Genomic DNA, 25335 nt, shown 5'->3' on the forward strand with positions numbered 1-25335 from the left:
AACTTCAGGACCAGACTCCAAAGAGAAACTGCTGAGCTTCAGTTCATCTGCAAATTTGACACCATCAGATCAGGATTAAACAAAGACTGTGAATGGCTCTCCAACTACAGAAACAGTTTCTCCTCCCTTGGTGTTCACACCTCAACTGCTAGCAGAGCACCTCACCCTCCCTGATTGAACTAACCTCGTTATCTCCACACTGATATATACCTGCCTCTGGAGATTTCCATTACTTGCATCTGAAGAAGTGAGGTTCTGACCCACGAAAGCTTATGCTCCCAGTACTTCTGTTAGTCTCAAAGGTGCCACAGGACCCTCTGTTGCTTTTTACAGATTCAGACTAACACGGCTACCCCTCTGATACGGTGATAAATTCAGTCTAAGAACCTATATAGAATAGATCTAATCTAGCTAAGTCATGGCATGATTTAATACAATTACATACGCAGTTAGTCTTTAGCTTGATGGCCTCCTGGCAGACAGGGGATGACCGAGCACCTCCTTGCTTCTTTATATAGTGTATTGTGGATATATTGTCTGTCAAGATCTGCACCATGGAGTCCTGCAGAACAAGCTGGAATGCCATGCAGGCCAGCTGGAAGCCCTGAACTCCAGGATGTTCACATGCAATTTCAAACCAAGTCCCTTGCATATGCAGATGGCACCCCAACCTGTACCTCAGGTGTCTGTGATGAGTTTTGTCAGGGAGGGGATCGAGAAGGAAACCCTCTTCTATATGTTCCCAGCCACTGACTGAGTTCTCATAGAATCTGGGGTGGGACCAGGACTCTCTTGCTCATGTGATACTTTGACAGGAAGTATACAAACCTCAGCCATAACTGCAAGGACCACAGGTGAAGTCTGGCAAGCAGTGTCACATACGTGTATGCTGTCATATGGTCCAATAGTCCTAAGCATGTACACACCAACCTTGTTAAAGTCAATTTTAGCTCATTTATTATGGACTGGAGAGACTATAACCTGTCCTCTTGGAGGTAGGGATTTGCTGATCAAGAACTGATCATGGTTCCTATGAACTCTATTGTCTGTTATGGGGTGAGAGACGATTTCTTGCAGTTCACAAAGAACCCCAGTTGGGAAAACAAGGAAAGAACTGATACTGTAGTCTCCTACTTGGACCTTCCTCTGCTCATTCAGATATGGGTAGACATGGATACCTTTTCTCCTTAAATGTACTGCCATCCCTGCCAGACATTTTGTGAATACTCATGGTGCCATGGACAGACCTGTATTGGTAATAGTTGGGCCCTGCTGTGATTCTCAGGTACTTCCTATGGGATGGGTGGATAGCTCTATGGAAGTACACATCCAGTAAGTCAAGAGCTACAAACTAGTCCTGAGCCACAAGAAATGGAATGATGGAGGCAAGTATTACCATCCTGAATCTGAGGTGGCATATATATTTGTTGAATCTCCTCTGGTCTAGGGTATAGGACAAAGACCCCCTTTTTTCTTCGAAATGAGGAAAAACAGAGTAGAAGCCTCTTCCCCTGAATTCTGAGGGCCCTTCCTCTATGGCTCCTACATGAAGCAATAAAGCCATTTCTGCTTGTAATAGGCTCTCGTGAGAAGGATTCCCGAAGAGAGATGGGGAAGGAAGCATAGGGGGCAAGGAGTAGAAGTGCAGGGTAGCCATGGGTGATGATCTCTAGCACCATCTGTCCAATGTTACGACAGACTTGACAGCACCTATCTGCCTTTTTAGAAGTAGGTGCCACAGATGATGGGGTCTACTACAATTTTTTTGCTGGCTCCAACAGCCCCTCATTAATTGGCATGGCACACCTTTCAGGCAGACTTGAGTGAGTCTTCCTGCTCTATCTCCATGGGGATTTCTAACATGTAATGCAGCAGTTACTGAAATGTTTTCCAATCATCCGGCTGCGTGGAAGTGGAGGGCCCTATTGCCTAATCTGGTGAGGAAGAGTAGACTACTGCTGGGATCAAGTGCTCTACCATCTGCAGGTGTTCTTCCTCATCTTCCTGTGCTATATTGTGAGTCTGCACCAGCAGCGCCCCTTGAGCACTCTATGAAGTTTCATAGGGGAATGAGATCTAAGTCTACAAGGGGTAGTGGAGGTAGTTTTCCTTGTGGTTTCATAGGCGCCAACTCCGTGGATGCTCTGGGGCTGGGAAAAAATTAGTGGGTGCTCTGCACCCACTGGTAGCCAAGCTCCTCTCCCCTCCCCGCCCCACCTCACCTCCTCCTCCTCCCCTGAGCGCCCCGCTCCTCCGCCTACCTCCCAGCGCTTGCCGTCGTCGAAGAGCTGTTTGGTGACGCAGCAAGCTCCAGGAGGGAGGGGGGAGGATCGGGAACGTGGCAGGGCCGGGGATTTGGGAAAGGAATCGGAATAAGGGCAGGGATGGGGTGGAGTTGGTGCAGGGTCTTTGGGGAAGTGGTTGGAATGGGAGCAGGATGGAGTTGGGGCGGGGCTGGGGGAAGTGAGGGGTTGAGCACCCACCGGCGCAAGAAGACGTTGGCGCCTATGGTTGGTTGCATACCCCAAAGAGCCCAAGGTTGCACGTCGTAGAATAAGGGGCTGGGGGCAGATATCATAGAATAGAATATCAGGGTTGGAAGGGACCTCAGGATGCTCAAAGCAGGACCAATCCCCAGACAGATTTTTTGCCCCGATCCCTAAATGGCCCCCCTCAAGGATTGAACTCACAACCCTGGGTTTAGCAGGCCAATGCTCAAACCACTGAGCTATCCCTCCCCCCTGTGGTGAGTGCTCTCCCTGAGATCCCATAAGTCTACATCTACAACTCCTAGATTCCCTATTAGACCAGTAAAGGTTATATGAATGGGAAAGAGATGAGTGGCCGTGGGATATCCTCCCTACTATGCTCAGAAGGAGAGAAAGAAAATGAGTACTCCTGCTCTATCCTAACCAGAGTTTTGGGGTGAACTGGAGTCTTCCCCACCACTGCAGCTGAGGAGTTGACTGGTACTGTAGCAATACTGGTAGTGAATACCAAAATACAGAGGGCACTCTTATAGCTGAGAATACTAATGGTGACTCAGGCTTCATGGTCACTGCAAGATCACATGACACCACAAATAACTTCAGTGCCAAGAAAGTCAGTGCTGGGAGCATCTGTACTGTAGGGGTCAGTACCAGATTCAGAAGTGACAAGTCATTGACATCTCATGCACTAACAGTCAGTACCAGATGAAATGTGGACCACTGCCTGAGTACCATGTGTGTTCAGCAATTGGGTTTTATCAGGGTGTCAGAAGAACCTAATTTGGGCCATGAACTACCCTTTGTCTTAATAGTCTGAGGATATCTATGCCTCCTTTTACTAGGTCCCAAGAAGGGTGACTGAGGTCTGTGCTTGCTGTGGGAAAGATATTCCTTCCTACCCTATTCAGAAAACTGAAGCATTGACTGAGGAAGCCTGTTCAGGCCAGAGAGGGCCTTTTCTCTCCGGTTCTGAGGAGGCTCTACCTGAGAGCTTCAGGAAAAAATGTTTAAGGTGGACCTTTCTCACCTTCTGTGTCCTCCTGGAGAAGAGGCAACAGATTGAGCATCTAACACTGTGAGTGCCAATCATTAAGCGGACTAACTGAATCATAGGAGGAGCAAGTTTTGAATCCTTGGGACTTCCTTTCAGCCACAGTGACTAAATCCTGGTACTGGGGAAGTCCCTAACATTAATAAGAGGGTTTTGTTTGTTTGTTTGTTAGTTATATATAGCCACTAAGTGTAAAAAAGACACTACCCTAACTATACTAATCTCTCTCTCTCTCTCTCTAAAAAATTACATGCATGATCAGTAAAGTCACATAGTGTGCAGAGAAGCAGATGCTGCAGGGTTTCTGCTTGCAGCCACAGGCAGTAAGAAGGAGTTGAGGGACAGCTGGGTCTACTCTATCCTTTATCTCTAGCAATGGAAAAGGGGAGAAGAGAGGCATAAGGACACCCAGGGCACAGGTGTGGCCCTCATGGACATTGCTAGCCAAAAGAATCAGACCTCATATACATGTATTCCACTTCCAGTGCTCGTGTGACCCATGTGGACAATCACTCAAAAAAGAATGTACTTGAGGTGTCAGAAAATGCTGTTTTCTAACAGGGTGGATTAATTTAAATCAAAGCAATTTAAATCACTGATTTTAATTGCAATTTAAATCAGCAAGCAGAAAACGCTGATTTAAAACATTTAAATAATTTATTTTCCTAAAGAAAAGTTGGTTTCATTGGTTGGTAACCACAAAACCAAGTTGAATTGCAACTAAAGATAGCCTTTACACTAAATTTGGAGCGTCTTTTAGTTTTTGCTAACCAGGAAGATACAGTATATCTATACACATTTATTTAAGTAATTATATAGCTTAACTTACATTTATTAAGATTCTTAACTTTTACATCTTTTACTATGTTAGAAAATGGTGAATTATGCATTTCTTATTTACTAGATGATTATTATGTTTTTACTTGTGATTTGTGCCAATCTCTGCTTGGATGGAAATTAAAATTAAATTAAAAATACAAAAAACAGATTTTTATTTTTAGAATAAAACTATTTTAAATGCATAGGATACATACGAAAGAAAAATGTTTAGCATAAAGTTTAGCAAAACATGTTTTAAATTTAAAACTAACTGATTTATTAAACAAAGGAAGTATTATCTGTAGTTAGTGAACTGATCTGATTGTTTCTGGTCATCATGTCCTTCAAGATTTTATAACTAGTAGATATCCTCTCACACCTAGTTATTATTCATAGATTGGAGGAAAAGCTTTTCTGATTTTTCATATTGCTAATATCATTCAGCAGATGACATATAACGGAGAATAAGAGCAAACACCATAAAACCAAATATTTGTTCAAAAAAAAAAAAAAAAAAAAAAAAAGGCTCCCTTCAATGAGTCAAATCCAAGCAGGTCTGTATTGGGGTGGTTATGACACTTGTCTTGTAAGCTTAAGGTCTCCAAGTTTCCCATATTAAGTACAAGGAAATGGGTCAATTTTTTAAGCCAACAGCATTTCACAACCTCTTCTTTTTGCCCCAAGAGATCAGCAGTATCACCTCTTGAAAAGGGCACCTTCCCTGTATATAAACTCTTACACATGAACAAAAGAGAAACATATTGCAAACAGGAGTAGGATTGGAATGGCTCAGCCTGGTGGCTGCATCTTGTTATTATACCTATCTCATAGAACTGGAAAGGACCTTGAAAGGTCATCGAGTCCAGTCCCCTGCTTTCACTAGCAAGACCAAGTACTGTTCCTGGCATTTTTTTTTTGCCCCAGTTCCCTAAATGGCCCCCTCAAGGATTGAACTCACAACGCTGGGTTTAGCAGGCCAATGCTCAAACAACTGAGCTATCCCTAAGCGTTTTTTTTTTTTTTTTAATGTCTCTAATACTTATGGGTGTGAAGAAAATCTTCAAAATATGGACTACAAGCAATCGATGCCTCAGTTTTCAGAAAGCCTGAAACAATAGCTCTGAGAGGGATGAACTGCCCCTATCTGTTTATAGGAGAAGACAACTCTGACACCTAATGATGGCAATTAAATGTCAGTCTTGTTAACTATGTCACTGTTGATCAAAGCACTCAAGAAAGAGGGGCAGTCAAATTATGAATGATCTGCTATAAGAGGTATATGATTTTGGCATCGTGAATGGAGTTTGAGTTGTGAGCAGAATCTGAGAGATTACTGCCACTTATATTTTTCAATTCTGATTCCTGATTGCAGGTATTGTTTCATGCCACCAACATTTTCTAAGGAATTTCAAAGTTTAAACTCCTCCCAGGTGCAACTGAAAGCCACACAGATACAACTGGAGCAAGAGAGTTTTTGAAACAATAATGTTTTAATGTGTTCTCATCTTTAAATGCAATCCTCCTTGCAACTCACCCACTATGATTTTTATTTCATCCACTTCTCCAAATCTGCAATCATCCCTAATTATGTCAGTTATAGACTTAGAGTTAGCCTAGTTATGGGACTAAAAGAAAACAAACACCACTGCTTAACACTAATTGTGCTCAATAATAATAAATTATAATCTAGTGCTTTTTTTAGTAGATCTCAAAGCACTTTACAAAGGAACATCATTATTATTACAGGGAAATTGAGGCAGAGAGAGGTGAGGTGACTTGCCCCGGGTCACATGCCAGCAGGCCAGGGCCAAACTGGGAATAGAACTGAGCTCTCCTGAGTCCCAGTCTAGTGCTCTATTAACATTGCCTCTCTGTCTAAGGCACATGAGATGGTATGTATTATCAATTCTGCTGCCACACAGATCTAGGGGAGAGAGGCTGGTGGCCCACTCCTCTTCACCAGAAATAGCAGGACCCCTCTTAACCAACCTTGTTGCCCACACTACTGAACACTAGCCTCTGTACTAGGGAGTCTCATTTTAGTTGTATTAAACTTAAAATAATAGTCTCTCCATCCATCCATGTAGCCTCTTATGCAATTAATAAGTAAATCTTTGCTGTTTTATCCTGCAGGGACAGAACAGCATTAGTAAGTCATGCTCCTTTCTTTTTCAGGAGGAGCTACTTTCTCACTTAAGATGAAAAGTACACCAGCAAAGACCCAGTCCTGAGGCCAGCGGACATGGATAAATATTCTACTGAAAGCATAGCAAGGGCTCTCTTTAGCTTTTTCACTTAGGAGCCACTCTTCCAACACCCTGCACCATTAATATAGAGCAGAATGACACCATCACAATGTAATTTGCTCAAGTTCCGCATCCAGGACTAACCTCCACAATGCTTTTAGCCACAGGCTGTCTTTTCCGTCGTAATTCATTGGCCTCTCTCTCCATAAAACACAGGGGCACTTTCCCAACTAGAATCTGGGAGCTGTTGTTCTCTGGAAATGATAATTCAAGGCCTATTTCCTCCAGGCTTTTGTGGCAGCACCTGAGAAGAAAACCTCAGAAATGAGAAACTGAAGCACCCTCTTCCACACACCTACAGGATCAGTCCCAGAGCTGGACACTTCTGCACTCTCCACATAGAAGCTTCCGATCTCCTCCACCCATATAATGACATCTCAGGATTTCCCAGCAATGCTTCTCTTTCCGTTCACATTTCTCTCCATTAAATTTGTGCAGAATGCTGGCTCCATGGTTCTGAGATCCCAGCAGTTCGCTTTATTGCACAATAGGAAGGTGTACACTTTTTCCCCATGTCTATAGTTCTCTTTTCTTAAGATACCTGAACTTCCTGTGTGTAATAGTGACCACAATATATTATATACATGCAATGCAATATTGTGACGGGGTATTCACCCCCACACTAGCCTGGAAAGGGTTAATGAGTCTGAGAAGAGACATTTAACCTGATAGGCAATGCCTGAGAGAAATTAGATTTGCTAAGGCCTGGGCTACACCAGGAAATTAGATCAATAGAATTATGTTGCTCAGGGGTGTGAAAAATCCACACCTCTGAATGATATAATTAAAATGGACCTAACTCCCTGTGTAGGCAGTGCTAGGTAGAAAGAAGAATTCTCCCATCGACCTAGGTATCATCTCTTGGGGAGCTGATGTAGATATAGTGATGGGAGAAGTCCTCCTATCGGCATAGGTAACATCTTCACTGGAATGTTACAGCAGCGCTGCTGCAGTGTTTTAAGTGTAGACAAGCCCTAAGCAATGCCTGACTGATGATGGAGCCCTACTAAGAGGGAACAGTGGGCTAGTATAAAGGTAGGAAGTTGGCAGCAGAAAAGGGCTGCAGTGAAGAAGACTGCAGTCGCTCCCTAGGCATTAAAGACGAAAAAGAGGAAACCCAGGGAGACAGTAGAAACCCCAGGAATCCACACCCTGAAGGAAGAGTTTATCCAGAAGGGTGGTGGCGCAAGCCTGAGAGATGCAGAGTAGGACAAGGCTCAGGGAAATAGTAGCAAGGTGGGATGTTGTAGATCTTGGCTGTTGATTAAAGGGTCCCTGAGCTGGAACCTGGAATAGAGGGTAGGCCCGGATTCCCCCACCAGCCACTGGGGAAGTGGTACAGTCCAGGCAGCGAATGGGAAGACTGCCTGAGATAATTTGGATGAAGAGACTTTGATCCCCCAAAAGGGGGAAAACACTTTGAGCTGGCTAGAGGGCCAAGCCATGGAGAGAGAGAGAGAGAGCACCCTGAGACGCAGAGAGCAAGAGGCTGCCGGGCATGCAAACAAGCGATAAATGGGGCATTGGACCCAGAAAGAGCTAATTCCTAGAGCTGCCAGGAGGAAGTGCCCTAGTAGTGAGGTACCCTGTGACAAATATACAATATCATAAAGTTCAACATCCTCTGAGAGGAATCATACTAAAAACCAGAATTGTGACACAAGTTTAGAAAGGAGAATGTTTTTAAAAGAGGAAGCTAGTCAAAGAGACCCTAATGTCAAGAATGAAGAAATTAAAATCATTAGACTCTGCATGGATGCCACTTATGTAACCATAACAGAATTACAGAAGGAAAGCATAGCCCTAAACAAGCAAGCAGGAAGGTCAAAAATATTCCACTGTGGTTAACTGATAAGGGACAAGAGGTTATTGAAGCCAAATATGTATCTTTCCAAAACAAGCTATCAAATTCTTGTAAAGCCAATAGAAAGGAGTATAAAAACCAGCAGGTAAGATGGAGATGAGGAAGGATAACAGGGAATTTGAAGTTCTAAATTAATTGCAACCACTAAGGAAAAAGACCTGTCTGTCATTGTAACAGCTCAATGTGTAGTGGCAGCCAAAAAAGCACACAAGATGGTAGGGTGTAAAAAGTATGAGACAGAAAATAATATGGAAATATTGTAATGTCCGTGACACTCTGTACCCCAAAGCAACACCCTGGCACCCCCATATTTACCACGGTGATATGATTATGATATGCTTTGTACAAAGTATGCCTTGTGAGGTATTATTTAAAAGTCTTGATCTGTTGAACATTAATATCCCGTTGGATTGTATGAGCTATAATTGTACGTGAAGTTACAAAGTTTATTGTGTGTGTGTGTTACTGAAATATGTTGTAAGGTTGGGAACACCCACAACCAGCCTTTCATTTACAACAAAGGAACAGCCAGATACTGATGATGGCCCATTAAGGAGAATACACACTCACAAGGACTGTCCCAGGAACCATATACAATGGAGACTTCTCAGAGATAGCACATAGACAATGGAGACAGCTTGACTCATGTCAAAGCAAAGGATCTTTCCAGCAAGCTGGAATAAGCTATAAAAGAGGGAAGTGACATCATCGCTTGGCCTCACTCCCTCCACAACTCAACACCTGGAAACATGCCTGGAGAACAAAGACTTTGAAATGGGGAGATGGTTCAAGACTGGAAAGGAGAATCCCAGCTTGTGTATTAAGGAACTATACCATCAGGGTGAGACACTGCTTGATTCCAATCTTGTCCAGTTTATAGAACTCAGATTGCGATTCTACTTTTATTTTTTAGGTGACCAACTTTGATCTGTACACTTACTCCTTATAATCACTTAAAATCTATCTTTCTGTAGTTAATAAACTGTTTTATATTTTATCTAAACCAATGGGTTTTGCTTGAAGTATTTGGGAAATCTGCTCAGGAACAAGAGCTGGTGCATGTCTTCTCCACATTGAGGGACAGACAGACTGGGGAACAGACTTACGCTAGTCAGGCTTCTGACCAGGGCAAGACGGTACAGATCTGGGGTCCTAGGCTGGGGAGCTGTGGGGAATTGGCTGGAGCCTGTCTATTGTTGGTTCATGAGTGACTGGTGAAAGCATTCACATAACTCAGTTGGGTGTGTCCCTGCCTGTGGATGTCTGTACAAGTGCAGCAGGAAGGGTTTGCAGCTTGCCACAGCATCACAGTGTAAGAGGGAGCCCAGGTTGGTGAGTCAGAGGACTCAGTGGTATTTCACTTCCAGGTTGCACCCCAGGGAACCCGTCACAATGTCATTGTATAAATCAATGGGATATCCTCACCTGGAGTACTATGTTCAGTTCTGGTCACTCTATCTCAAAGAAGATAGAAAAGAAATAGAAGGGATTCAGAGATGGGTGACAAAAATTATTAATGGTCCAGAAAGACTTCCCTATGAAGAAAGATTAAGAATATTAGGACTGTTTAGATAGGAGATGGCAGAGGCATACAAAATAATGAACAGGGATAAAGAAGGTAAATCAGGTGCTCCTATTTACCCTCTTTCTTAATGTTCCTCTATGGACAGGTTATTCCATGGTTATCCATTATGTAATTTCTTGCACCTGCCTCTGATGCATTTGGCACTGGCCACTGTCAAGGAGAATGCTGAATTAGATGGACTACCAATATGATCTAGTACAGATATTCTTATGTTCCTAATGAGTCCACACAAGAAGGGCAGAAAAGTCCCCATTATCAAACAAGCCTATTCTGAGCACAAAAGGAGAGAACACCTTGTAACTGTAAATACCCAAACCACTTGAGTTCCTGCTCAGAGTGAGAGCAGAGATTTCTGAATAAACCTCTAATTAATGCTAAATAAATGTAACTACTCAAAATCAAATCTGCATCTAATCTAAATTCTTGTATGGGATGGAAGAATTCCTGACAGTAACCAATCCACTATTTCAAAACATTTGAGAGACAATGTTCACTTCTTATTCCATGTAGTGATTCTGGTTTCTGTCACCCAAGAGCAGAGAGACTCTTCTTTTCTAATGATTCATCGTACGAACTTCCCATACCCCTCTATTCTCTTCTCCTCACATTATAGCTATTGGAACTCACTCAGTGTGCACCTAAAACAGAATGAAAGCAACTCCAGCAATGGCTGTGGTATCCAAAACAGCACACACAAATTACATTCTCCTATTCACCGGAGTCCTATCCAAGATATTGGAGCCATCAACCATTACTAACCGTAAGAGTCTTCTCTGCTCCTCTGTTACTTCAATCTCCAGTGGGGGACAGATGGTGGAGGACAGCAATTTCTTCCTGCCAGATTCTTCAGGTTGCTTCTCATAGGAATCTGTGGGTAAAATTACAAATACTGTTCTTAAAATGTACATGCAGGCTTTATCCTCAATGGCCCTATGGCTTGGCATGTAGCCCTCCGTGCTTGAATTCCTCCTGGGACTCATGGGGGACAGGGATAGTCATGGAAGCAACAATCATTGTCTAGGGAGTATGATTAATTCCACACTTGGATCCCCCCTCAGTGTTAAAAAGGAGTTATCGTACATAGCAAAGGTTATTACAAGAGTTAGCTCAACTCATGGGATGGCCACTTGTGAATTGAACAATCTACCTATCTTATCTCATAGAACTGGAAAGGACCTTGAAAAGTCATTGAGTCCAGTCCCCTGCCTTCACAGCAGGACCAAGTACTGTCCCTGACAGATTTTTGCCCCAGATCCCTAAATGGCCCCCTCAAGGATTGAACTCGCAACCCTGGGTTTAGCAGGCCAATGCTCAAACCACTGAATTATCTCTCCTCCCAATCTAAAATAAGTGCATTGTGTCATGACCCTGCAGATCTCAAACCTGGCTGGGTCTGCGGGTTCTCCGGTCAGTTGATGCCTCCCTGCTCTCACCCAGTGGCTTGCTACTAACTAACCCAGCAGAGAAATCATGAAACCTGAAGTTACGTCAGGAAGACCTCACTTGGGCTCTGACTGGAGGAACACCAGTACTACTGATTGGTCAGGGCTTCTATGTAAATCCAAATAGAGGTACAAGAAGATGTTTGCACAACTGGGCTCTATGTGGCTGCTGTCTGGATCCCTCACGCAGCTTTATAAACTCTGATCTGCCTGATTACGAGTATCCTGACCTTGGCCTGAGTCCTGGTGATCCTAATAGTGCCTGACCTTGTCTGGATTAGTTCAATCTAATGCCTGTCTGATTCCCCATAACCTGGAACAAGATTCTCTTGAACTAGGCTGCTAACCACTAGATATGGCTAGGTCCTGACACACAGTCTCCATTTTAATACCATTCATTAGCCATTTCCCTCAATTCCAGAAGGGTTCTCAGTCTTTATCTGTTTTCACCAGTAGGCCAAAAGAAGCAATGTTTCTTTTCCGGAATCCTCTTTGCAGGGACTGCATGGCCCTTTTTGATGAAAGAGAAGGCCAGTGATCTTTTAAGTGCTCAATGGATGGGCACTGTTTTACAGACCTATAACCAAGATTTAGCTGGGCAAGAGAAAAGACTTTTATCCCTCTGCATACAGTTTCAGATGACTAAATGTGTTGAATTTTAGGTTTCTCTTCTGATCATGGTGTTTAGTTAAACAAAAACAACCCAGGCTCTTTACTCCATCATCCCACCCATTAGTCCACACTGCTAAACCTCATAATCTTATTGACGTTATCCTCATTTTCCTGATTTTATTCATCCTGCCTGTCTTGTTAGCCCCCAGACCTATTTCAGTCTGAAAGCTCCTTGGGGCATGGATCATTTTATCTGTTTTGAAAGGCACGCAGTACTCCTTTGGGTGCCAATACTACTACCAGATGCCTGTATGCCCATATGGGCCAATGACATGGGAAAAGTCGAGGATCATACTGGATCCCTGGACTCCGTGAGGAAATTTATATTTAAAATAATTTTGTTAGCATGCTGACTCATGGGGGCTTTTCCCCCTGGAGACTTCTCTCAGTTGCACTTTGTTGGGGCAGTAAAGAGCTTTCTTTAGACATCTGAATCCTCACCTGCAATAAGTTGCTCCAAGCGGATACGCTCATGGGCTGCATGCTGATCCACCAACACCAGCAGGTTTCCATCTAGAAGTGTAAGGGAGGAGGTTAACAACAGGCACCTTCATTCCAAACAACTGCACATGTTGGGAGGAAGAAGGAGCATTGCTCATGTCTCACCGAGGTCAGATTTAGCAGCTGGGGATCAGTCTATTTAACAGAGCTAAATTCAGGAGGAAGTTGGTTTAACAGAAAATAAAATAATGCAGAAATTAAATGTGAGGATCCAGATGAGTCATTTAAACCTGGAGTGGCCAGAATAAAGTTAAAGGAGTTGTATGTATGATGATGTCATCAGCCAAATTCCTATTCTCTGTATATTAAAGATGAGGTCAACTACAATCTGTTCCATTTTATGCAGATTAGATAAAAAAACAACAAGAAGCTACTGGTTTGGAGAGCATTTTTGTATTGCTCAAGCTAGTTTCAATACAGAAGATGAAATGCATCCATTAACTGAGAATGAAGTCCAATACCTTTTGGTAATGTGAAATATAAGGTGTTTATCTATAGCAGCATTAATCACCACAGCATCTGAGGAGCACCATGAACAAAGTCCTTTAGCAATCTCCAAAACAGAGAGAGAGAGAAAAATCCAGGAAATTCCAAGTGAAGGCCATCACTCTCCTTAATTCATAATAACATGCCTTTTTCTCCTGTCCCACAACAGCAGAAGATAAGGACACAGTCCTGGCATTTGCTTTTGGTTTCCTGGCTTTTGTCAGATACAAGTTAGAGCCTTAATATTACTGAAACAGAAATTTGGCATTGTTATTTTGCATTTAGCATCTCGGAACTATCAGACCAAAAGAATACACCCCTGAAAAAAATTACATCTTCTGAACATGTTTCAGAATGCCAGGACAGTGTCCTATCTGTACTGAAACTGTACTTGAGGGCTAGCTCAACCTAATCAATACTAATGGGCATTCTTACCTGCATCTGCATTCACTTCACTCCTAGTGTTGATTAAACAAGCAATAAATTTATTGTCCACTTGGTGAAGAACCTGTAATATATTCAAAATGTTCATTATCCATTGGCAAAACCATTTTTAGATGGGAAACATACAAAACTTTACAGAGAAAAACTCCTCTCTTCACCAATAGTTAATATTGGGACCACTGGTTGAGTTAAAGTGCAGTTCCACCTGAAAAAGTTAATGTAAAAATGAAACCTTCAGGTCTCTAGATCTCTTCCCCGGTGTTTCAGACAAAGCTGTTGCCATTAGTGACAAATGGTTTTACTCCCATTAACCTTACAGAGGTAACACAACTAAGAGAGAATGGACTGGATTCTAGTTCACCTTGTGCATTAATACTATCTTTTTACTAAGTCCTAACCACTTATAACTCTACAAAACCACAGGAAGCAATGTGACTGCATGGATGTAAATAAGAATATAGTTTGGGCTGCAGAACCTGCATTAGATTAGATGTGAGAGAAGAAAAGAACCCAGATTGGCTCTCGGAGCCCAAAGGTAAAAGTGCAAAGTTGGCAGCATATTTATATTAATTTTAAAATTTATGAGCAAAACATTTGATACAGAAGCACTAAGATACAACTGGGTTTCATGTTTACTGTGCCATTTTTAGTGTCCCTTTTCAGAGCAGAACCACACTTCAAAATAAATGTAAAAGTCCTTACATGAGATGGGATTGCTATTGAAGCTGCTCAGCTGAAGGTCAGAATTTCTTCGGCAAATCTCTTTTGAAAATGTATGTCAAAGAATCGGAATTAACCAAATAGGTACACCTACAACTGCCTATCAAAATGTTATTTAGTGAAGTGCCAATGATAGTGCTGTAAGTTACAAGGCAGTGATAGCACGGCTATTTCTTGACTTAACTAGCTTTAAACTCAAGCAAGTTGGGAACCATTCTGTAGGTAACTGTTTACAATCATCCAAGAGATGGTTTTGAGATATAACTTGATATGCATATATCTGTTGGTGTCTCTCTCACAAACCAAAAATGCTTTTCTTCGCAAATTAAAAGTATTATCTATTTAATTCACTACGTTTTTTTCATCCAGCAGAAACATTAATAAATACTGTTGAAACATTGGTGTTTACACAAAGCTGCTATCTGACTTATTGTACCTGCATTGAATTAATCATTTCCTTGGTGAAACGATAGGGATATAAGATATTATGAATTTTCACAGCCAGACTGCCAGCCTGGCCACTGCTCACATCAACAGCAACCTGTGAAAAAGATCAACACAGATAATTTACAGGATGCAGATTTAACTACTGAGTTTAAAGCCACAAAAATCAAACTGCCAGCTTTGAATAAGGTTATTCTGGAAAGGGGTCCCTCTGTACCTAGTGCATTGGTTCCTCTAACAAGAACAGAACTAGCTCAAAATACCATCTGGTAATCTCTTTGCTCCTCTCTCAGCACTTTCCCACACACTAAGAGCTATTTCATTAGACAATCTGACATTAGTTGTCAGCCGACATGTACACACTCAATGAGCTGAACATCCAGGAAGATGTATCATCTCAGAATGACTGTTACTACAGCAGATGTTCTAAAGAATTGTTCCCTTTCAGAAACTCACCAGCAGGTGGTTTGCTCCTGTATCTGTATTGTACACAAGTGGAAATATTTGTATACATATTGCACATCCTGACTGAAACTGTACACTTACTCACACTGATTAAAGATATTTCCCTGTGACTATAAAGGAAATCGCTCTAAAAGCTCCATAGACATAGTGTGCAATCTTGTTTCTCCCTCACACATTATGGTCCTGCCAATGCTACAAACATATTTAAATGACCCATATAACACATACAAGGGGGAGGGGAGTATTGCAAGGGACAGAATTTTATCCTAAGTCAAAGTGATTATTTTTGCATTGTAGACTCAGCCCACAATAACACTTTGGTTTCCAAATAACACTAGGTACAGTATTCTTTAAGATCAGCTGTAATACCAATCACTTCTAATTTGCATAAACTCCAAAATGAACTCACAAATAATCTATAAAAAGGTACCATAGACAAGCCCCTTGGTATATGTACAACAGAATAAATATACACAACAGTTATAGTATTTGCCATTTCAGTTAAAAAATCAACATAATAGAAGACAAGATTGAAATGGCTCCCACTGAAACGCTAGAACGTAATAATACCCACCTCTGGGCAGCGAGCAAATACAGGATTATCCCACTCTGAAAACAAGGACTGTAGAGACTCCCCATCAGCATCTAGGAGAGAATTTGTGTATAACATGGGGATTAAGAAAGTCTATGAGTGCCAACAGAAGATGTACTAAGATTGTTCATTCCCACCAAGTTGGGACCCTTTAGCTCACACTGTCTGGGTTTCTTTTCTTTTTTTGAATAAAAGGGAGAAAAAGAGACAAGAGAATGCTCCTTCCTATTGTCAGATGGGAGTAGGACTCTGGGCAGCTTCTCTGTCTAGAGTATGCACTACAGAACAACCCAACAAAATCTGGAAAGGAAAAGATGGATAAACTCAGCTGCCCACTAGCTCTGGACAAAGCCACATACCAAAACATTGATTTCATCCTTTCTTGGGAAAGAGTCCCAAGGACTAAACTAATTTCTACACCCAGACTGGAATGTGAGGACAGACAAGGGGATTAGATAATTGCTCTTTAAACTATGAGCATGATTTTACAGAGAACTGGGAACATCATCCTATAAATATAAACACTCCCTAATAGGCTTCAACCCTGCAGGATTTTTTTCCAATTCCACATATGAGATGACTCAGAGTCCATTGTTAACAGACCTTGCGTAAGTCTGTATTCCTGTCAGGACATCTGGCAGAGTTCTTTGTTTTGTTTTTCACTGTACTCTGAGTGAAAGTAACTTAAAGGACTTATTGTTATGCCGGAGTCCTGAGCAGGGGGCGGGGCCTCGACTGGAAGGGGCGGGGCCTTAAATATCTGGGTCCTTTAAATCAAGATTTAAAGGCCCAGGGGCTCTGGCTGGGGGCCCTGGGGCTTTTAAATCACCCCCGGAGCTACCAGCTGCAGAGGCGGATGGGAGCCCCGGGGCTCAGGGGTGATTTAAAGGGCCCGGGGCTCTGGCTGCCGCTACCGCAGCGGAGCTCCAAGCCCTTTAAACCACCGACGGAGCCCTACCGCCGCTATCCTGGGGGGGTCTGGCAGCAGGGCTCGGGCAGCGCTTTAAAGGGCCTGGGGCCCCCCGCAGCGGTCGGAGCCCCTGGCCCTTTAAATCACCGCTGGAGCCCTGCTGCCGCTACCCCAGGGCTCAGGAGGCAATTTAAAGGGCCTGGGGCTTCGGCCACTGCAGGGAGCCCAGGGCCCTTTAAATCGCCAGCCTGGGGAAGCCGGTCCGGTCCGGCATGGCGTACTGGCTCTTGCTGGTACGCCAGACCAGACCGGCTTACTTTCACCTCTGCCAGTACGCGCTGTCCTGGCAAAATGATCCTACCTCTGAAATCCTGGCTTGCCAGAATCCTCTCTTCCCGAGGTCTAGGAAGGAAGGGTAGAACAAGCTCACTTCTAAAAGGATGGCACCTGCACTGAAACCCTAAACACACAACAAAAATTTACTGCTGCAAATTTAACAGACAAAGTTCCAATCATCTCTGGAGCCCTGTTCTTCATATTTTTATTAACTAAATCATTATAGTGTGCTCATTTCTGTACAAACAATGAAGATATTATTCCTGCCCCATAGAATTAGAAGTTTACAATGAAGAAATAATAATACAGTGCTCTGAATGATCAGAAGCTAGTACAGGGAACTTCATTTAAAATAAATTAATATAAGTACCTAATAACCTGACTTCTAATGTGACTCGGAGAATATTGGCTGGCTTGGCAGAAGAGGTGTGTTTTAATGAAGGATATGAGCAAACAAACACAGAAAGAAGGATATTTGTAATACAACACATTTCTGTGCAAAATGAAGTGAATACTAAACATACACAGTGCATGGTTATATTGTCCTTTATATGAAATATTAGAAAATGTTTTACAAAGAGAAACTGATAGACAAGAGATGCAGGGCCAGATTTTTAAGGGTATTTAGGTACTGAAAAATGCAGGTAGGTGCCTAGTGGGATTTTCAAAACCATCAGATGCCTAACTTCCACTGATTTGCATGTTTAAGCAACTAAAAACTAGGGCTGCCAAGCAATTAAAAAAATTCATCATGATTAATCGCACCATTAAACAATAATAGAATACCATTTATTTAAATATTTTGGGATGTTTCTACATTTTCAAATATACTGATTTCAATTACAACCGAGAATACAAAGAGTACAGTGCTCACTTAATATTTATTTTTGATTACAAGTGTTTGCACTGTATACAAACAAAAGAAATGGTGTTTTTCAATTAATCTAATACAAGTACTGTAGTGCAATCTCTTTATCATCAAAGTTGAACTTACAAATGTAGAATTATGTACAAAATAAACTCCATTCAAAAATAAAACAATGTAAAGTTTTAGTGCCTGCAAGTCCACTCAGTCCTACTTCTTGTTCAGCCAGACAAACAAGTTTATTTACATTTGCAGGAGATAATGCTGCCTGTTTCTTGTTTACGTCACCTGAAAGTGAGAACAGGCATTCTCATGGCACTGTCATAGCCAGCATCGCAAGATATTTATGTGCCAGATGTGCTAAAGATTCATATGTCCCTTCATGCTTCAACCACCCTTCCAGGGCACATGCGTCCATGCTGATGACGGGTTCTACTCAATAACAATCCGAAGCAGTGTGGACCAACGCATGTTCATTTTCATTATCTGAGTCAGATGCCACTAGCAGAAGGTTGATTTTCCTTTTTGGTGGTTCAGGTTCGGTAGTTTCTGCATCGGAATGTTGCTCTTTTAAGACTTCTGAAAGCATGCTCCACAACCCATCCCGATCAGATTTTGGAAGGCATTTCAGATTCTTAAATCTTGGGTCGAGTGCTGTAGCTATCTTCAGAAATCTCACATCGATACCTTCTTTGCATTTTGTGAAATCTGCAGTGAAAGTGTTCTTAATGTGAACCACATGTGCTGGGTCATTATCGAAGACTGCTATAATGTGAAATAGATGGCAGAATGCAGGTAAAACGGGGGGGGGGGGGGGGGCATAAAAGCAGGGGACATACAATTCTCCCTCAAGGAGTTCAGTCACAAATTTAAATTAACACTTTTTTTTTTTAAAATGAGCGTCATCAGCGTGGAAGCATGCCCTCTGGAATGGTGGATGAAGCACAAAGGGGCAAATGAATGTTTAGCATATCTGGTATGCAAATACCTTGCAATGCTAGCTACAAAAGTAGGAGCTTTGCCAGATCAAGAGAAGTGATTATTCCCCTCTATTCGGCACTGGTGAGGCCACATCTGGATTACTGCATCCAATTTTGGGCCCCCCCACTACAGAAAGAATGTGGACAAATCGGAGAGTGTCCAGAGGAGGGCAACGAAAATGATTGGGGGTTGGGGTACATGACTTATGAGGAGAGGCTGAGGGAACTGGGCTTATTTAGTCTGCAGAAGAGAAGAGTGAGGGGGGATTTGATAGCAGCCTTCAACTACCTGAAGAGAGGTTCTAAAGAGAATGGAGCTAGGCTGTTCTCAGTGGTGGCAGATGACAGAACAAGGAGCAATGGTCTCAAGTTGCAGTGGGGAGGTCTAGGTTAGATATTAGGAAAAACTATTTCACTAGGAGGGTGGTGAAGCACTGGAATGGGTCACCTAGGGAGGTGGTGGAATCTCCATTCTTAGAGATTTTTAAGGTCTGGCTTGGCAAAGCCCTGGCTAGGATGATTTAGTTGAGGTTGGTCCTGCTTTGAGCAGAGGATTGGACTAGATGGCCTTTTGAGGTCTCTTCCAACCCTAATCTTCTATGATTCTAAGAAGAGGGCAGCATTATCTCCTGTAAATGTAAACAAACTTGTTTGTCTTAGCGATCGGCTGAACAAGGAGGACTGAGTGGACTTGTATGCTCTGAAGTTTTACATTATTTTGTTTTTGTACACTTTTTTATTTCAATTACAACACAGAATACAATATATATGAAAACGTAAAAAAAATCCAAAATATTTAATAAATTTCAGTTGGTATTCTATTAACAGTGCGATTAACACAGCGATTAATTTTTTTGAGTTAATCGCATGAGTTAACTGTGATTGACAGCCCTACTAAATACCTTCAAAAATCTGATCCATAGTGTATATACTTCTCAAGCTGGGCTCTTATAAGATCTCACAAATTAAATGACAAAATGGGTCATGATCATGAGAATTCTCAGAGCATGACGCAGGGTGACACCAGGTGGTTGTCTGCTATTTTCATACCTTTTTCAAAATGTGAATCTACTGTACTATTTCCATAGGGCCATCAACATTTTCCTGTTTTCTACAGAACTAATTCATGTGATGCAATGGTTATTTCTGTGTGGAAATTGCAGGCATTGCCATAAAGAGTATTTTAGATTGCTAGGAGGACCCAAACTATCCGCATCACTCTTTCCTTGCAACAAAATTAAACATCATGTACTTACCACTCTGTAAGACAACATTCACAGCCATTGTAGTTATATCTTTAGTACAAGCAGCCTGAAGTTCTTCAGTTGGAGGAGTACTGTAGGTGCTTAGTCCAGTCATTTTATTGACGTATACCATCTTACCCAGTGAAACATCAAAACGTTGCATCCAGACAGAACACGGTATTGATTCCTCATTTTTAGACTGAACTGCATTTGTGACATCTCCAGGTACTTCCAAACCACTTGACAAAGTTACACTGGGAAGCTCAGTGGCTTTTGAAGTCTGCTTTGAAGATACATCCACAATATTTCCATCTTTATGGATGCCCTCAGAATAACTCTTTTCACTGTGTAATGCCAAACCACTGCTTGTGGTGGCCATGTACTCCCCATCTGTGTTGATGAGCAGTGACTGGTTCACGGCATTTTCCATGGTCCCTCCTCTTGTACTATACATTTTGCAGGGAGCATCCTGCTCATCAGAGGCAGACGCAAGGATGCAATCGTCTACCCCTGTTTCTTGTGAGGAGCTTTGACACGTTTGATAAGAACTCTGCAAAAAATCATCAGTTTGAGACAAAAGATGCAATGTGTTATCTTTTCTGCTTGAATCTGTTTGGAATTGTTCATCAACTTGTCCCACAACTTCTGTAGCTAAAACTTCCTTGTGGTCACCCTTCATTCTGGACAGTTTAGAAGCTAGTGATCCCAGTGATCTATTGCTGCTTAAGTCTTTTCTTCTAATTTGAGAGTAGTCAGTCAATGTCAAAGGACTCGCTCTCACACAAGGAGCTTTTCTGTTTAACAAAGTTTCTTTGCCACAGAACTGAGACCTCTCCAAGGAAAGGAGGCAACCAGCTTGGCAACTATTATTAGAATCAGCATGTTCCAGAACTTGAGTTTCACAAATGTTAACGCATTCAAAATTGTTATTCTGATTCTTCAAGGTGTCAAGATCAGCTAGAGAACCAAGAACACCTGGAGGTTCAAATTCATTCCTCTTCTCTGGAATAGATACTGATGGTGCACTCCTGACCTTCCCATAATGTCTCCTGAATCGCTCTAAAGACCCCAACCGTATGGACAAGCTCAGCTTCTTATAGGCTTGGGTTCTGGGCATAACAGATAGCTCCATCATTTGTCTTCTGTTGCTTGGATTATTTTCATTATGAGCAAAACCCAAGGAAGTGACAGGAAGCAACTCTCTAGTGTGTGATGTTACACACTCCCTTCTATCTCCTGCAGTAATGGAAGCTACCTTCTCATTCTTGTGGCCTGATACAGTCTCATTTTCTAACCACTCATATGCATATGCTCTGCATACTTCTCTGTTGGGTACTGTAGTATACTCTTTATTTAAAATACTAGAAATATCCTGAACATTTAGACTCTGAACTGAAAAGCTCATCTTGTTTCCAAATATGTCCTTGGCACTTACAGGACCAGATTTAGAATGCATGTTTAATGAGCAATTCATTTCAGTTTGTTCATGTGGTGGCTGATTTTGCAACACATGAGTTATAAGGCCTGTGGAACACAACTTCAGTGGTACTGATCTAACAACCCTTCCTCCACCATCATTATTTGGCCCTTTACTTTTTCTACTGTCATCTTTCATTGCATCAGACATTCCCATCAATGCTCCCCCCCAAAGAAGTTCTGGTCCATCAGCTGTATCTTCAACTCTCTCATGCTGCCCTTGAGTGACACCATTTCTGAAGGCAATGTTGATGCTGCTTTTCTGAGCTGTGCTGTCCTCCTGTATTCTTGCATCTTCCACACAATTCTCAGTACAATGTGGCATTTCAGCATAACTGTCTATTTCTACTCTTTCTGATCTGGACTCCCCAGAGAGATTTTCTGAAGACTTGCGGCTCACAAACACCATTTTGGGATTGTTGAACTCTTTTGGCTCTTGTTCTGAGATATCTAATTCTGAGAAATCAGAAGTGGTGTCTTCTTTGTTGAGCAGATGACTTGCTGTATCAGCCAGTTTACCAATGATCAGACCTGGAGAGACTTCCTTTTCTGCAGCATTATCATTTGAACCTATGAGATCTGAAGACTTTTCCTGAACAGTCACTTTTCTTTTGACAGTTTTTGATTGCAAATTAAACATTTCATAAGAATCTACAATATCATCACATGTTTTCTTAAAATTGTCTTGTATGCTCTTTTCTTCAGAGAGTGCAGGCTGCAGAGCTCTGGTCCTGTACAAACTAAAGACATTGTCTTCATTAAATTCTTTTATGTCTTCACCAGACAGTTCAACAAATAAGTGTTCTCGCTTTAAAAATGTTTTCACTCCTTCCTCAATGCAAGCTAAAAGAGCATCCCAATTGCGGAATTCTATCAGAGTTTTTGCCGGTTCCAGACACACATCATATTCACAATATTGACACTTCACATTGATAACGAAGATTCCATAGAGCTCTGGGCCACGATGCCGAACAGGACTTGAACTCATTTGTCTGTTGGCAAGGCCACCTTTTGCCTTGCAAATAACACTTTCTTTCCTTAATAAAAAGTCCATGAGTTTATGCAATCTTGTTTTTAAAACCAGTCTATTATTCACATACAAAAACTGCATATTCTTATTGTAATGCCCTTCAGAACTGATATAGCCACTTAACTCAAACCCCCCAGATGTATAATTTATTTTTCGTAATTTCTGTGTTCTTCCCAGTCCATAAATCTGACAAAAACGGGAACACATATCTTTGGTCTTGGGGAGCTGAAGCATCACAGAACAGGAAGCATCATTTCTTAAGGAAAATGAGACAGAAGGATGTATGAGAGAAAGAGCCTCTACCTTCTGCCTCACCCTCTCAAATTCCAGCATGGGATCCACGCACTTTTTCCTCACTGGTAACTGGTGGAACAGGTTATACACAGTTACTGTTGTTCCACCACTTGGTCTAGTCAATTCAGCTTCACAAACTTCCAGTGCTTTCCCATTCTGAAACAGTTTCATAAAGGTTTTCACTGTATTGTTTGTCTTGGATGAAATTTCTACTATGCTGGCCATACTTGCTATGCTGGCCACAGCCTCCCCTCGGAAACCATAGAACTTCAGATTCTCTAAATCCTCCACTGTGTTGCACTTACTAGTAAAATATCGATTACCCACTTTATTTAGGTCCTCTCTCCCCATCCCAGAGCCATTGTCCACCACCTGGACCTTGAAGGTTTCCAAATCCACCCGTATAGCCACACATGTTGCTTTAGCATCAATGCTATTGAGGACAAGCTCTTCAACACACTGGGCCAGTGAGTTGATGGCCACTCCAGAGCGTAACCTGGTGCGCACATCTTCCACCAAACATTTGATCATGGCAAAAGCAGAAAGGTGAGGAACCCAAGAAATTTCAGGAACATCATTCCTCTTCCTTCTTTGAAACAGTCCCCTGTAACAAAACAAAGGGACAAAGAGTAAAAGCTCAGAGTTTAAAAATCTCTTACAGTTACTATATAACAAGTTATCATTTAAAAAAATTAATTTTGCCTCCATGAATGCTGTAATTTTTTCCTGGTATTCAGAGCATTTTTCTATGCTCACTTTCCCTGCCCTGGCTATGACCAGACATCAGCCAATGCCCTAGGCATGAAAGTGCAACAATACAGAATAAAAGTGCCTGCATTTTCATGATCCTTATTAACACTATACTCCTTTCCCTAATCCTATACTTCCTAAAAGAAAATCCAAACACACAAACCAAAAACAAGCTATCAATGACCGGCACAGGGAAAGCACCAGTTGCCAGTAACTTCAGCAATATGTACTGAATGCCACCAAAAGCGAGGCTCAGAGCCCTCTTCACATCATTATCCAAGAAACTTATTTTGCTGTTCTTCTTTCAAGTGGACTCAGGATGTCCATCCTCACCATGGCCAGACAGCATCTATCCTTGGAAACACTCCAACATGCATCCAGCTGGGAAGATGCAGTTGCCATAAAACCCCACTGGCACACGGGCTGGCTCAAAGGTGGTGGTGGGGTGTCTAATAAATTAAGCTTTTCTTTCTATTATGATTATTTTATACCATATGGGTTCATTCATCACCTGTTGGTATTTAGCAGGATGTACACTTTTCCCTTGAACCTCACATCTACAGGTTAGAGTGAAGGGGATTGGGGAAGCACAGCTCCCCCTCCTGTGCTAAAAGCAGAGGAAAGCCCCTCTCCTTTCTCTTCCTTGGGGAGCAGCATTCCCGCTTAGCTCCCTTCCTCTTTTGCAGGTACAGCAAGTGCTCCCCTTCCTATTTCAAACCATGGCCCAAATCCCAGGATTTAGCCTAGTCACAGGTATCAGTGCAATCACCTGTCCACACTACAGGTGCGATCAACTGGCTTTTCAATGTGGGCAGGCCTAGGTCACTTGCCCCAGCACCTGCAAAAGGTCCACACTGAGACCCAGCTGTCACACAGGTGCCCGTGTGGAGCACATTACAGCTCTAGCTCTCTGCTGGGAGAGTCTGATGCCCAGTTTCACTAGGGCACTGCCCCGAATGCCGGGCAGGGAAGGAAGGGAAATAGTTCACCCAGCCAAGGAATGAAGTCTATCGACTTACAAGCAACAAGCCCTTAAAGGAGCCCGCCCAGATCCCCTGGCGCAGCAGGGTGAGGGAGCTGTGCTGGCCCAGCCCTGGCCAATGCCAAACAGGGGCCTCCCAGTCCCTCCATCACCACACCAGCTCAGGGAGGCAGATGCATTTTGGTGACTGAATTAAAATGTCCCCGCACAGTTCCCCTGACTCCCTCAGAACCCGTTGAGGGGGGAGGGGCCCCCTCCACCCCAAGGGCCGGGGCGCGAGACAGACCTCCCGACCAACCGCCCGCCGCGGCCTCTTTGACTCGCAAGGTACAAGTCCCAGACTCAGTTCGCTGGAAGGAAGGCGGGGGGAGAAAACCCTGTGGCACATGCGCAGCGAAGATATGTGGTGCCGAGGGAAGAACCACTACAGGCCGGAGGTGACTACAATTCCCAGCATATATTGCAACATGATTCAGTGCATGCTGGGAGTTGTAGTCTTTCTTGAGGGTGGCGCCTTCTGTCGCATTTTATCAATTGAGCCCACTCGCTCCTCTGGCCGTATTGTTCAGTGGGACATGGCAAGGGTGT

At 42.6% G+C, this 25335-nt stretch overlaps 1 protein-coding gene across 7 annotated transcripts in view; it reads right to left on the reverse strand.

Moving 5' to 3' along the window:
• Window positions 1-25119, reverse strand: part of MLH3 (mutL homolog 3) — a 32150-nt gene extending 7031 nt beyond the window's left edge. For 3 of the 7 annotated variants that reach the window (XM_054025657.1, XM_054025659.1, XM_054025660.1), the window contains exons 1-9: window positions 24785-24922; window positions 20228-23619; window positions 17152-17250; window positions 15863-15933; window positions 14816-14920; window positions 13651-13723; window positions 12670-12741; window positions 10874-10982; window positions 6750-6909 (exon numbers count right to left, since the gene is read on the reverse strand). In XM_054025657.1, coding sequence (XP_053881632.1) covers window positions 6750-6909; window positions 10874-10982; window positions 12670-12741; window positions 13651-13723; window positions 14816-14920; window positions 15863-15933; window positions 17152-17250; window positions 20228-23546 — 4008 coding nt within the window. In that variant the 5' untranslated portion in view covers window positions 23547-23619; window positions 24785-24922. Of the gene's footprint in view, window positions 1-6749; window positions 6910-10873; window positions 10983-12669; window positions 12742-13650; window positions 13724-14815; window positions 14921-15862; window positions 15934-17151; window positions 17251-17945; window positions 18700-20227; window positions 23620-24276; window positions 24404-24784; window positions 24923-25033 lie in introns of those variants that run through there. The other 4 variants (XM_054025656.1, XM_054025654.1, XM_054025658.1 and 1 more) reach the window with 4 other exon arrangements.
• Between the last annotated feature and the right edge of the window lie 216 nt (window positions 25120-25335).

The sequence above is a fragment of the Malaclemys terrapin genome, chromosome 4, assembly GCF_027887155.1.
Source record: "Malaclemys terrapin pileata isolate rMalTer1 chromosome 4, rMalTer1.hap1, whole genome shotgun sequence".
Lineage (NCBI taxonomy): Eukaryota > Metazoa > Chordata > Testudines > Emydidae > Malaclemys > Malaclemys terrapin.